General features: G+C 40.2%; 1 protein-coding gene and 1 non-coding gene across 2 annotated transcripts in view; both read right to left on the reverse strand.

Moving 5' to 3' along the window:
• Window positions 1-15,242, reverse strand: part of CCDC148 (coiled-coil domain containing 148) — a 258,625-nt gene that overhangs the window by 126,883 nt on the left and 116,500 nt on the right. The window contains exons 9-10 of the mRNA XM_036858270.1: window positions 9,439-9,577; window positions 6,668-6,874 (exon numbers count right to left, since the gene is read on the reverse strand). Coding sequence (XP_036714165.1) covers window positions 6,668-6,874; window positions 9,439-9,577 — 346 coding nt within the window. The remainder of the gene's footprint in view (window positions 1-6,667; window positions 6,875-9,438; window positions 9,578-15,242) is intronic.
• LOC118898615 lies at window positions 5,774-5,922 on the reverse strand. Its single transcript, XR_005020759.1, has one exon. It is a non-coding gene; the product is annotated as a U12 minor spliceosomal RNA (small nuclear RNA).

Raw genomic sequence — 15,242 nt, forward strand, 5'->3', positions numbered from 1 at the left:
GCTAACAGAGTGGTCTAGGCTAGTGCCAGGACGGTCTGGGGCTGGTAGTCTAGGAAAATTTAGGGTTTAGAGCAGGTTTTGTGGGAGCAGGAGAATAAGAGCTCTGCTTTCCCACTTTCATCTCAGCCCTCTTGTGAGAGGCCTAAAAGCCTCTACTTGCTTCAGCAGCAGTTACTGATGGAAAACCAAAATAAAACAGAGACAGAGAACTCATTATTTCAAAATTCCTTTAACTCTTTTCTTAAAGACACAAATCGTCTAAATCATCCCCCACAAGCCCTTTCAAATTCCAAGACTAAGAACAAAATTATGGTTAAATGTTTAACTAATGTTTATTATAGCTAGCATGTTCATTTTAGAAAGGTCAAATTTATGATACAATGAAGTAATATTTTTCACATTCTGTGAGTCTATTTTATAGCACATTGGGGCCCACAGTATAATAAATGTCTTCTATTATTTTGTAAGATTCTTGTATGCAAAGCTGTGTAGGGCAGTGATAATACGGAATTTCAAATCAAATGAGCTGGCGTGAACCTTAAGGCAGGTCACTTTATCTTTCAGGACTTCACCTTTCAGACTTGTAAAATGAAGACTAGGGATAAATCTCCAAGTTTCTTTCCAGGTTAAAAAAAAAAAAAAGCATAATTTAATATTTTTAATTACTACCAAATTGATAGAGTTACCCCTTTTCTTTTATGATATATTTTTGGTCCGGGCTATAATTTACTGAGCCTCAGTCCTTGATCAGGAACACAAACTCCAACGATAACACTGTCTCTATGGAAAATAGAATCCATTTTACCACAATTCACTTTATGTTCCAATTTCTCCACTCTCTGCCCACATTTACTCTTTGGAGGCTGCAACTCCAAAAGTTCAGAGATAGTTGTTCACCATATTGTGACCATGTGTCTCTGAGGAGACTCCATATTATGTTGCCTCCACTGACCCCAGCCCCTGATTTCATGGGTGAGTGCTCTACAGCACCCCTTGCACATCATAACTTGGATTTGTCATTGAGGGTAATATCAGAAAATGCCTATAAAGCATCTATTCGAATGCCTGAGATGTTGGGGGCTCTCCACAGAATACGCCTGATACATTGAGCAGCATGATGTATGGGAAATAATCAAAACACTGCCTTATTTCTGTCCCCCATTCAGATGTTTCTCCTGTCACTAGATGAAAACTAAGCAGAACCCATGGCTCACTCTTGGGTTACAGAGGGTCCCACAGTCACTTTAAGTCACAAAATACAGTCTTGATTCAAAACTAAATTGTCTAGTTCTAAGAGATTAAGCAACTCTTCCCTCTTTATTCAGAAGGTAACATTTCCTTTCATTCCCTACATGCTTAGACCATCAGAGTCCAGGAAAAGGGGAGGAGAGGTAAAGGGGAGAAGCAGAGTTCTCATTGGACTGGTGACTGACGCTATCCCCAGTAAACCCGGCAGGTGCTTAATGCTGACTCTTGACCTCCTATCAGTTTTCTTGTCTGGACTGTTCCTGGAAAATTCCCCATACACATTTTCCTTTAGCTAATTCTCTTCCACCTTCAGGTTCCCATTTATTGCTATTCCACCTCACTGTTTTGGGTGGATCCCAAACCTCTGGCAGGAGCTTTGTTGGGCAGAAAAATCTCAGACCTTTGAAAATGACCCCACGCCACTAGCCAATGATTTCTTAAATAGAGCACATAAAAGACTGATAAATAGTATTTCATTAGGACGTTCCAGAAAGCAGGAAAATGTTGCTCCGACTTTAACCACAAGGAAAAGCTGAATAGCCTACAACATCAAAACTTTTCTTGAACCCATCGGAGAAGAGGTCATGGGGCAATAAACTAGCCTGAGATTTAAAGAAAGGTAGATGTCTTCAGGAAGAGAGGCAATGTGAGAACTGGCTTACTTGAGGCAGAGCCCCTGGGAAAGACAAGGCCATTCTAGAAGGGATAAGAAGATTGCACGTAAAACTCTGTGATGATCCCATAGTTACACTTTAACAATTTGCTGCTGTGGCAGAGTGTTAGCTTCTGTATAGAACCCATGGAAGCTACAGACGTAAGGGGAATCTACACCCCTTCACAGGCTTTTCTCTACAAACCTCACAGAATGCTCCTAAGAAAGATGGAGGTCAGGGTAGGCAAGCAGAGGAAGTCCCTTATGGGTGTGCAAATCAGCGAGAGAGGAACAAAACCCTACTGAACAAAAGACGCTGTGGGTGGGGAGGGATGCAGAGCAGCAAACCCACCAGGGCACAAGCGTAGACCCTTTACAGCTGGGGAAAGGGAACAACGAAATCCTCCTCTCCTGGGGAAGAAGCAGCAAGCTCTCTCCCTCACAGGAACAAGAAAGACCCGAGGCGAGTTTGGAGTTCTTCTGCCCTGGGGAGGAGGGCACAGCTACTGAGTAGGTCCTGGCCCCAAGACCCAGGGACATAGGTCCTGCCTGAGACTGAGGCTGAACCAAGAAAGCAGAATGCCTCTTCCCCAGCCAGGCTAGCAAGTGGCTAGTAAGAACCTACTGCAGCGGAAGGTGCAAGAGGAGCAAGTCTCTCTCTTGGGCTCAGGTTCACAGGGAAAGCCTGAAGCCTACTCCCACCATAAGCAAAGTACCACTAATTGCCAAAAACTGAAGACAACTGGTGAATGGATAAACTGTGATAAACCCATATCATGGAATACTACACAGCAATAAAAACGACCAAACTATTGACATACACAATAAAGCGGCTGGATTTCAAAGGCATTATGCTAAGCGAAAAAAGCCAGACTCAAAAGAGCGCATACTATAATGGTTACATTTATATGACATTCTAGAATAGGCAAACTATAGGGACAGAGATCAGTAGTTGCCAAAGGCTGAAGGTGGGTGAGGTGCTGACTACAAAGAGGCATGAAGGATGGCTGACAGTGATGGAACAGTTCTACATCCTGACTGCCGGGGAGGTTACGTGTCAGGCATTTGTCAAAACTCAGAACTGTACACTAAAAAGGGTGATTTGTACAGTATATAACTTATACCCCAAAGACATTTAAAATTTAAAAAAACAGAATTTCATTAAAATTAAGAAGGTTTGTTCATCAAAAAACAATGTTAAGAGTGTGAAGAGACAAGTTACAGATAGGGAGAAAAAAATAGAACCTGCATACAGAATATATAAAGAACATACAAATGAGTAAGAAAAAAAGGCAGACAATGGAATAGAAAAATGGGCAAAGGACCTAAGTGGTCATTTCACAAAAGAGAATATTCAAATGGCCAATATGCATAAGAAAAGCTGCTCAATATCTTTATTCTAAATGCAAATGAAAATTATGAGGTGCCACTACACATTCATCAGATTAGCTGAAACGAAAGATTGGCAACATCAATGTTGGTGAGGATGTGGAGGAACTGAAAGTGGCTGCAAATTTATATAACCACTTTGGAAAACTATTTGGCAGTATTTACTAAAGTGAAACACACATGAGCCTTATGATGCAGCGATTCCACTCCTAGGTACTTATCCAAGAGATATAAGGGCCTATGTCCACCATAAGACATGTTCAAGAATGTTCATAGCACCATTATTATAACAGCAAAAACCTGAAAGCAACTCAAATTCCCATCAATAGGAGAACATACAAATAAATTGTGGTACATGTATATATATATATATATATATATATATATATATATATATATATATATATATATATATGTAGGAAGTACTACCGAGCTATAAAGAAGAACAAATAATTGCAACATGCAACAAGGACGAAACTCACAGATATGATGAGTAAAAGAAGTATAAAAGAGTATATACTGTATGATTCGATTCATATGAAATTCACCAATAAGCAAAACTAACCTATGGTGATGAATTCAGAATAGTGGTCATGGATGGGGCCAGTATATACCAAGAAAAGGCATGAGAGAGCCTTCTGAGCGTTTCTATACCTTGACCCTGATGGTATTTCTATGGGCAGCATATATTTGTAAAACTTTATTCAATAGCACACTTAGGTTCTGTGTGCTCTACTGCATGTATGTTTACCTCAAGGTAATACAATGAAAAGAAAATATCACCTACAGCATAGTTTAAGGACTAATGATAATGTGTGCAAAATGAGTATAAACAGACTAGGAGTATATAAGGACTTGTCGTGGCCCCTGACCACCCCCCCCTTTTTTTTTTAGAGTCACTGAGTGTTCCTAATCAGTCACAGATGGAGAAGAAACACACATTAGCTCTGTAGCCCATGGTAGATAGGGCTTGATGCAGCTTCTATTACTTTTAGGTCCTAAGCTTATGCAATGTCAAAAGAAATATATTTTTGTTTAAAAAAATGCAGGCTTTGTAATATAGTCTGAAGTCAGGGAGCCTGATTCCTCCAGCTCCATTTTTCGTTCTCAAGATTGCTTTGGCTATTCGGGGTCTTTTGTGTCTCCATACAAATTGTGAAATTTTTTGTTCTAGTTCTGTGAAAAATGCCAGTGGTAGTTTGATAGGGATTGCACTGAATCTGTAGATTGCTTTGGGTAGTATAGTCATTTTCACAATGTTGATTCTTCCAATCCAGTGGCACATATATACAATGAAATATTACTCAGCCATAAAAAGAAATGAAATGGAGGTATTTGTAATGAGGTGGATGGAGTTAGAGTCTGTCATACAGAGTGAAGTAAGTCAGAAAGAGAAAAACAAATACAGTATGCTAACACATATATATATGGAATCTAAGGAAAAAAAAAAAAAGTCATGAAGAACCTAGTGGCAAGACGGGAATAAAGACACAGACCTACTAGAGAATGGACTTGAGGATATGGGGAGGGGGAGGGGTGAGATGTGACAGGGTGAGAGAGTGTCATGGACATATATACACTACCAAATGTAAAATAGATAGCTAGTGGGAAGCAGCCGCATAGCACAGGGAGATCAGCTTGGTGCTTTGTGACCACCTAGAGGGGTGGTATAGGGAGGGTGGGAGGGAGGGAGATGCAAGAGGGAAGAGATATGGGAACATATGTATATGTATAACTGATTCACTTTGTTATAAAGCAGAAACTAACACACCATTGTAAAGCAATTATACTCCAATAAAGATGTTTAAAAAACAAACAAACAAACAAACAAAAATGCAGGCACTTTCCTGGTGGTGCCGTGGTTAAGACTCTGCGCTCCCAATGCAGGGGGCCTGGGTTCAATCCCTGGTCAGGGAACTAGATCCCACACGCATGCCGCAACTAAGGAGCCCGCCTGCCACAACTAAGGCCTGGCACAACCAAATAAATAAATATTAAAAAAAAAAAAAGAATGCAGAGCAGGCATTTTTCCTCTAATGTTTTAAAATAGAGACATTTGTTTCTATATGCTGTTAACTGCTATAATATAACATCTACCAGCTTATTTTTTCTATCAAGAGAATATAATTTCTTGTTGCACCATCATCATCCTACCATGTCATTTATCAGTAAATTAAGATTTGGGCACTGTATGTATGCTGTACCTCAATACAACTGTGTGTGTGCGTGTGCCGCATGTATCTTTATTTCTCAACCACAAACAAGCAGTTGGCATTATACTGCAGTTACAGAACTACTAAGTTTCAGAGAGCTGGCTAAAGTTACCAACTCCAGGTTCAACAGTTTCATGGGTAATAATATTGTTGGCAATTTTGTGAGGTCCGACCAGTCCCCTGCTCGGGGAATTAGTTAGCTCCCAGGTCCTGTCTCAGCTTCTCCAGTTTGTATGGTTCAGACCATTCTACTCTTTAAGTATAAGGGGGATTGCCAAATCACAACTCCCAGGCATCCTGCAAAGTAAGCAGGTCACCTTAGGGGCAACCTTTACCCACTCAAAAATTCACCTCACATTAGCAGTAAGGATTTGGCACCACCCCGAATCATTATTTTCCTTACTCATAAGTTTAAGGCAGGATACAATTCATGTTTGGTGGCCCTTCCAACGCTCCTAGAGAGGCCATATCTACATGGGGCCTCCAGGACTCATGCACCCGTGACCAGACTCAGCAGCCACTCTTGTTTTCAGTTCTGCCGCTAACGTAATTCCTCTATATTTCCCTGCGAGCGTCAGACACCAGTGCTCAAGCCTCCAACTACAGGGGTTACCCACTCAACTCTCCAAGCCATGCTGGAGGCCCCTTGCTGGGTCTGAGCAGGAGGAAAACCCTGTCTGCTCCCCCTCTCACTCTGCTGAGTGCTCACACACAGCCCATCAAGCTCTCCTCAATGTATCTCTTCACAAATCCTCCCTCCTCTTCATAACTTGACCCTTTTTTTAAAAAACATCTTTAATGTGAATGAGAGGTCCATGAGTCTGAAGCAGCGTCAGACATTTACTTTATAATTACATTCTGCATTTTCATCCAGCACCTCACTCTGACGTACAGCATTTGTGGTTGGTATTGGACATCCTCAAACAAAACTTCAATACTCACCTCCTGTTATAGTAACTTCCGGTTGAACTGTATGAAATTGTTGATTGTTCACAATTTTTGATCTAAAAGAATTTCAATTTCATATGGTTCGAACTAACAATTGTATTCAAAATAGGCTTTTTAGAGAAACGGGACTTTAGGTTGGAACTGAACAAAAGGGAAAAGTGAATTCTTAAGCGAATACCCAGGCAAATACTGAAGCACCTTCTGCAAAGCGTCTCACCTTGGCTTGCAGATCAGCACACACCTCCTGTTGCTTTTTCCTGTCCTTAACCAACATGTTTTCCATTTCATGAGTTGCACAGGCCTCGGCCACTGTCAGCACAGCCTTCTGTATAAAGTCTCTCCTATTCTTACTCCAACTTGATATCAGGATCCTTCGCTGCTCCTTAGCAAAGCGATATTGGTCACAATATTTTTCATGTTCGACCTGAAAAGATAACAGGTAGTAAACGCTTATTATGAAACTGAGCCTACGCTTTATGTCATTGTTACAAAAGTGAATAAAATGAATTATAACCAATGGTTTTGAAAAATGAGGGACAAACATCTTAATAGTCAATACAACAACCAGGACCAAGTACCAGTCCCGGAGTTCTGAGCCCATGGCTAACTGGTGACTGAGGACCAGCCATTAAATGTTTTTAAGTTTTATACAGGATGGAGTCAGGCCAGACAGCCCTAAAACAACTTCTACCCCTATATAGCAATGAATCTATGAGCAGAAAATATGATTTCCCCTACATATAATTTCAAAAATACTCCATCTTTAAATCAGCTTTGCCGTATTAACAATGACTCCAGGTGCTTCAGTTAGACATATGCTAATAAACATTAAAAATTGCCACAATAATCCTGAAAATTCAGTTTGCCCTTGATTACTGAAACAATCAGATGTTCGGACATCTAAACTGGAAGTATTTATAGCAATGACAGTAGCCCTTCCCATCCCACGCTCCTGAGGGACATGATATTCTTACATAGGTACCAATAGTTCCTGCTGCCAGTGAATCCCAATCCTGGGAGATTTGAGTCTTGAGGGAAAGAACAGGACGGGAGATAGCCTGAGTAGTTCAAAAAATCTCTGTAGGTGATTCTGAAATACTCCTTATATAAAGGTGTGTCTCCTGCAATTGAGAGTCAGTGATCTAAATAATTCTTTATTTTGCCAATATAGACCACATCTCTGAATTTGATACATTACTTAACCCCTAAGTGATGTGAGAAAAGAAGCTAGCGAGCAGGATAAGGTTGGTCCTACCTAAAAAAAATAATTTAGGTATGGTTAATTAAGTACATAATGAAACGGGCTATGGCTTCACTTAAACCAAATATCAGCTCCTAAAATCTGTTTGGTAAACTTCTTAGCTTTATTCCCCTAAGCCAAGAATATGCTTAAAACTTGGCAAACATTAAGAAAGGAAGTATACACCATGCAGAAATGCATACTAATTATCCCGATGTAAGAAGTAAATGCAAAAATCTTTATCATATTAATAGTAGGCAAATATAAAAATCTACACAGTTAAAAATGACAGCTGGTCACAGAAGCAAACAGAATCTATAGGGAATAAAAAGAAAGATCTAATTTAGTAAATTAAGAGTTTTGTAAAATCCAGAATGAATTATTATATAACATGTTTTTTACACAACAAGAATTTGCTATAAAATAAAGGTCAGAATTAAAACAAATAATTGGGTGGGGGTTGGTGGGTGGGAAAGGATAAGAGAGGTTGGTCATACTAGTTGTGTGGCCTTTGCTTCAGTTTCTTCACCTGAAAAGTAAGGATAACTACAGTACTTCTCTCACCCACTGTTATGTGCATCACAGGAGTTTACACATGACTGACATAGGATAAATTCTATACACATGTTAGTATTGTTACTTGCTTGATTTAAAACAATTACAAAAACGCAGAGTATGTGATAATATTTTATAGCATGGCCTATTTAAAAGGTAACAGTCGGACTTCCCTGGTGGCGCAGTGGTTGGGAATCTGCCTGCCAATGCAGGCGACACGGGTTCAAGCCCTGGTCCGGGAAGATTCCACATGCCGTGGAGCAGCTGAGCCCGTGTGCCACAACTGCTGAGCCTGCACTCTGGAGCCCACGAGCCACAACTAGTGAGCCCACGTGCCATAACTATTGAAGCCTGCGTGCCTAGAGCCCGTGCTCCGCAACAAGAGAGGCCACTGCAATGAGAAGCCCGTGCGCCACAACGAAGAGTAGCCCCAGCTCGACGCAACTGGAGAAAAGCCTGTGTGCAGCAATGAAGACCCAATGTAGCCAAAAATAAATAAATAAATAAATTTATTAAAACAAAAAAAAGGTAAGAGTCTATGCATGTTTGTTTACATATATGTTTTAAAGTGAGTTACTATGAAATTCACTGGTGACATGGTAACTTCTGTTTCCTTGTCTATGTGATCTTGTCCACTAAAGAATGTAACCATAACTTCCCAGGGAAATTTCAGCCAGGACTCTGAGTTATGAATTTGGGGCATTTGTGTTTAGACCCGTCTAGAGGGATCAAGTGGAGTTGTGGTGGGGATGGTGTAGGTAGGCACCAGCTCCCAAGGCAAGTGTTGGCTTCCCCACGACTAGAAGGACTGAGGTGTGGTAGGCTGTGTGAATGTAGGAGCACGCACCCCACTTTCAGGCAAGACTCAGAGATGGCAGAACCTCTGAGATGGGCAGGTGAATGTACAGACACCTGGAGGTCAACACTAGCAGAGCAACCCAGGGGACCATGGTGAAGTTCTCTGTGGCAGGTAAGCCACAGAAGAGTGAATGTGGCCAGAGGGATCTCCCACCTTTTTATGTACCACACTGACCTGAAAAATGGTAGACTTTCAAACTATAACCCTATTATTTTCTAGAGTGTAGAAAAAAAAATCATTTTAGAGCACCATTTAAAGTATATATATATTTTGCTCAATAATTATCAACCACTAAAACAATTTAACTTGCCAGCATATAGGGTCCAGCACTCACCAAATCATGCCTCGATTTGTGAGGAAAATGTCTTTGTAACATGTCCAGATACAGAGTCCTTCTGCCACTGAGATCCCCAGGATACTGATCCACAAGAGCCTGGTAAAACCAGTGGTCTTCATCACTTAATTGGAAGTTTCTGGAAGAAATAAAAATGTCACAACACTTTAAGCAATCATGGAGTTTGAGGGACCTCAAACTGTTTAAGCTGTTAGTGAATGATAATGATTACATTAAATAAAGACTTTTAAAAAAATACATTAGCCAAATTAAATGTCACCTATAGAAAAAGTTCTAAATTATAACACAGTGGGTTCTTTCAATCCTTTATTTGGTCTTGTCATGAGTTCCACGCATAATTTGAAGAAGTTTAACAATGAGACATAATATTTTAAAAATATTTATTCTATCTTGCCTATAACAATATTTTAAAAATTATGACCAATGAATGAAATAATAAATTATTAACTCTACAGATTAAAAAGGAATTTTGCTAATTCAACAAATTTCCTGTTTCTAGACTGGAGGAAAACACAAATGTAGAGAGTCAAATAAACAATACACAAAGGAAACTAAGGCCTGAGGAAGGCACATATTAAGGTTGACTTTAAAAGTAAGTCTAGGGACTTCCCTTGTGGCACAGTGGTTAAGAGTCCGCCTGCCAATGCAGGGGACACGGGTTCGAGCCCTGGTCCAGGAAGATCCCACATGCCGCGGAGCAACTAAGCCCACGCACCACCACTACTGAGCCTGCGCTCTAGAGCCCGTGAGCCACAACTACTGAGCCCGTGCGCCACAACTACTGAAGCCGTGCACCTAGAGCCTGTGCTCCACGACAAGAGAAGCCACCACAATGAGAAGCCTGTGCACCACAAGGAAGAGTAGCCCCCGCCTCACCACAACTAGAGAAAAGCCCACTAGCAGCAACAAAGATACAACGCAGTCAAAAAAAAAAAAAGTAAGTCTAAAATTATCTTTTATTTTACCCTCTCAGCTTCTTGCTTTGTGGAGGTAAGACTAGATATTGGTAGTAAAAAGATAACCAGTGGCATTAAATTTCAGATCACTAAAGAAATCATTTGTAACAGGATCCCTTCAAGTCACCTTCCCAATAGCATATCCACCATGCTCCAAAATACCTTTTTTAGTTCAGAACTTCCCTAGGTACTGGCCTGGTTTGTGCTCCATAGAAAGTATTAGCAAAGCCCTATGCAAAGTAAAAAGGTTACAATATCAGCTTGAACTCTAGACTGAATTAATGTTTCTTTATTATTCTGAGTTTATTTGCATATCATCATTCCTGTTTAGTAAGTTGGAATAATCAAATACAGATGTAATCAGAGGGAATATTATTAGCAACAAATATTTCTTTGATCCAAAATGGAGACTTGCTATTGTTTATTTCTATCATTGGCCTTCTACTTTAAAGTTAATTGTGCAATTTAAAGAATTTTTACAGTATGTCCTCTATGCCCTTGAAAAATATTTGACAATTTAAAACAATAAAAACCTCTTTAAATCAGTGATACTAATGGGAATTCTACCATCCTCATCCAACTTACCCAGTTTCTGTAAAGTATTTCATGATACTGATAAGTAGCAAGAAAGAAACAAAATTATTTTTCAAAGAAGATAACCTTCTCTAGCAGCTCTATAATAGGAAGAAAAAGTGGGTTGGAAGTGTTCCATTAGGAAGAAGCAAACTCTACATTTCTTCTGTATGACATAATAATATATTGCAGAGAAAGAATTTGAGATTTCATTCATTGAACACATTGAGTGTTTGGGTTCTCTCTGAATCAGTTAAGCCAAAGGCTTCTGCAAATAAAGCATCTCAAATAGGAGTATTAAGCCTGGAGAAAGGCTTGCCTGAGTGGTTTTGGCATTTAAAACACCCTCAAGTCTTCAGGGACAGTATCCCAGGTCCTCTCTCAAGGAACTCATTTCATTCATGATAACATAAATGCATTTTAATAGCAGAGTTAGCCACATTTCTACACGGCAAGCAATCAGAAAAAGGAATAGACCCAGAGTCCATGTCCTCATTAATGTTTTTAAACTGTTTCTGTAATCAAAGGGACTTGAATACAGTTTGAATTTCCATCTTTATTTGATTACAAGGATAGACGTGTAGGGGTGTATGTGCTGGGGAGGAGGAAGTGACAGAATCTAGGTCCAATAAGCTCTCTGTTCTTTTAAAGTGTCATCTATCTATATAAAGGATGCTGTTGGTGCCAGGCTAGATCACCTTGATGAGCTAGAATTCCTATCTTCAAAATGCTGGTAATTCACAGATGTACCTTCCTCCTCTGAAGAACTGTCCTGGGCCAAATGGGAAGTGCCTCACCCAGGAGGCTATTCTCCCACCACCTTTGAGAGCCAACCCCAACCAACGACTGGCTGACATGGGGGTACAGAAGGCCAGCCCACTTGCCTCAAGATGAGACCAACTCTGTGATGCCATTCGTGCTCCAGAGTTTCACTGTGGGAGCAAACTGTAACCTGTTTCCACTGAGATCTTCTGCCACAGACATCTTCCCCTCCTCCATCCTGCTTCCCTTGCCATCCTTCTCCTGAGAGCACTGCCCAACAAATCACATGTTCTTACAATCCCTGTCTCAGATTTGCTTTTACAGAACTGACCTAAGATAATCTATGAGCAACCTTACCCATAATTGTCAAAAATTATTTAAATCCTTTGGCAAATGGAGAGGTACTTCTAAGCTAATTGTTTTGATGATCTCTCATACTGAATTGTGGTGTAAGATTGTGGCTATCCTCAAAGAGAAAGTGCAAATAGCAAACATTTACAAAAATGGTTTTTAAATAAAAGCACACATTAAGCAGTGTGCATTGCTATAAATAAATATAGCAGCAGAAGAATTTGTGGCACTCAGTACATTTTTATACATTGCATGAATGTATTAATTAGGTGCCATTTTAGTGACAACATTAAAACCACTTAAACATATGAAGATAATATAACATTAAAACTAGATATTTCAAACCAAGTATGCTATGAACAATGATCACATCCGTTTTGCTCCTATTGATTTTGGAAACCTCACATCTCAACAGCTTTTTCCAATTACCACAATTACACAAATTGTAAGTCATTTTTCTAGTAGATGTAGGATAAAAATGAAAAACATGCTTATAAGAAATGATAGGGCTTCTATGGTGGCACAGTGGTTGAGAATCTGCCTGCCAATGCAGGGGACACAGGTTCAAGCCCTGGTCCGGGAAGATCCCACATGCCAAGGAGCAACTAAGCCCATGCGCCACAACTACTGAGCCTGCGCTCTAGAGCCCACGAGCCACAACTACTGAGCCCACGTGCCACAACTACCGAGGCCTGTGCGCCTAGAAGGCAGTGCTCCTCAACAAGAGAAGCCACTGCAATGAGAAGCCCGCGCACCACAACAAAGAGTAGCCGCTGCTCACCATAACTAGAGAGAAGCCTGCGCACAACAATGAAGACCCAATGCAGCCAAAAATAAAAATAAATAAAATTATATTTTAAAAAACTTAAAAAAAAGAAATGATAATATAAATACTCACAATATTATTATTTTAGAGTACTTATAGCAATTTCCAGAGCTGCTGGCTTAAATTTTGAAGCAAATACTCACATCACCAACACTACTGGCAGAGTCATGCATCTCCATTAGGATGCTGTCTGTGAGGGAGAAAACTCCCACCACTATATATATATACTGAGTCTTCTGGGTAGTAAAAATCTAAGATGAATATTCAAACATGATAGCCTCTTCACAATAACAAAGTAGCCATTTCCTACTTAGCATTTAAAATAAAATCAAATTTAACATATCTGAATTTCTAAATTCAAATCTGGACATTTATCTTTTCTAACCTTCATCTTTTCATTGTAGAAAAAAAATCTATATAAAATAGCAAATTATCCTAAAATTTTGTACATTAAAAAAATATCTTCAGACAAAAGATCTTTGGTAGGTCTCTGCAATTTCCATTTTTCTGTCCAACCAAATTTTCTAATTTAAAATGTTTCAGGAAATTTCAGCCTGCAGGAGGGTGAGGTATTTATTGCTCAGTCCTTACCCTCCATCCCCCACTGCCAATTGAGGTCCACCAATATCATTTCATCGTGATTTCCCAGGATATGAGACAAAACAGGTAACTCAGAAAAGGAGGACAACAGGGTTGTGAGAATTCAACGAGACCAAGGCCAACTGTCTCCCTAATTCTACCTGTTTGAATTGTTACAAAAATCCTAGCCTGACTCACAATCAACTTAACTACCAGTTTTCTTCATAATATTGTGTTAAACCACCTTCCCAGGGTTCTGGTTCCGTGACATCAAAAGACATTTAGCGGGGTGGGGGCAGCCAGCGATGGCAAACAGGCCACGTAGGGCAACAGGTACCTTAACAGCAGGGACAAGTCTATGAGACTAAACACTGTGTATTCAAACTGGCTGAAGTTGTCTTATATTTTCTCAGAGTGAAGGGGGCTTTCCAGCAAAATGGTAATTAGGGCCTCCTGACGCTAGCCGATGCAGTTACCAGCATCTGATGACTGCCTTGACTGGCAAATGGCCATAGTGAATTTGGACTGAAGAAAAGCTCTTGTCTCTTCAAGTGTAATGCTGTCAGGGGAGTGAGCCACTGGTGGAATAACGTGGATAATAGATGGCTCTGACACAATCTGCTTGTTTGGCAGCATTGGGTCTGACCCTCTAGAAAATACCACTTTTCAAAGTTGTCTTTCCAAATCAGACCCATGCAAACACTGAATCTAATCAGCCTGGTTCCTGAAACTGTCTCCCCAGCTATTCACCACCCCACCCCAGGCCTATTGTCCAAACACAAATCTTTGATTTTCAGCCTGGTTAACAGAGGGCCCTCTGGCCGCAGACTCATTTCTGACCAACAGAATCAGCTCCTTAGATGTTGTTTGGGTAAGTACATTGTCTTCCAGGAGATCCATTCCCATTTAGCAGTCCTCACTCTCCTGGCTCCCCAGGCTCTGCCCAGTTTACCTACTCAGGTGGGAGTTGACAGCCAGAATAAAGTGGGCTCTTAGGAGTATGGTCAAAATCCACTGAATTGAAGAATCAACAACAACAAAAGTGGTCCAGAAGGTAAAGCCAGAACTTGCACCAGCATCCAAAGCCGCCTTCTTCTGAGGGGTGACAGGAAAGTGAAAATATGACCCTCCAGAATTTCTTATAGGAGAGTTTAGGAATGAGAATCTGGTCAGAAGAAGAGGCTAAGTGATTTATTTGGAAGCTGCAATTGTTATTTTCATAACAAGCACTCTGTATCTGTTTTTTGTATCTGTTTTTACTTAGATACTGTTTAAAAGTAGTTTGCATGGAAAGCTGAATTTTTTACTTAGAATGTGTATTTTTTGGAGGTGGAGTAGCTGGGATGGTGGCAATACACCTAAACAATCTTTTGTGCCTACATCCATCCACCACTAGTTTTAAGAGGCAGTATAATTCCTAGTGGAAGTTTAGAAATAATATGATCAAGATAAAACAGCTTGTTAAAAGTAAAATGTAATGGCTCAGCCATCCCATATGCTAGGTTTTAAATAATTATATTCATCACAAGAACTGTAAGGAAAAGGTAATTGTAGCAGACTTTGCCTCTACTCTTGCTCCTGCTCACCATAATCCTGATTTTATTCAAGATTTACCTTCCTGCATAGGCCCCCCCCACTTCAGGGAAAGTGAGCCCCATTCCAGCCCCCAGAGGGCATCTTGACTTATCTTAAGCCATTCACAAACATCTGTTCTCAAGCTTTCCATTCCTCTTCCC

The sequence above is a fragment of the Balaenoptera musculus genome, chromosome 7, assembly GCF_009873245.2.
Source record: "Balaenoptera musculus isolate JJ_BM4_2016_0621 chromosome 7, mBalMus1.pri.v3, whole genome shotgun sequence".
Classification (NCBI taxonomy): domain Eukaryota; kingdom Metazoa; phylum Chordata; class Mammalia; order Artiodactyla; family Balaenopteridae; genus Balaenoptera; species Balaenoptera musculus.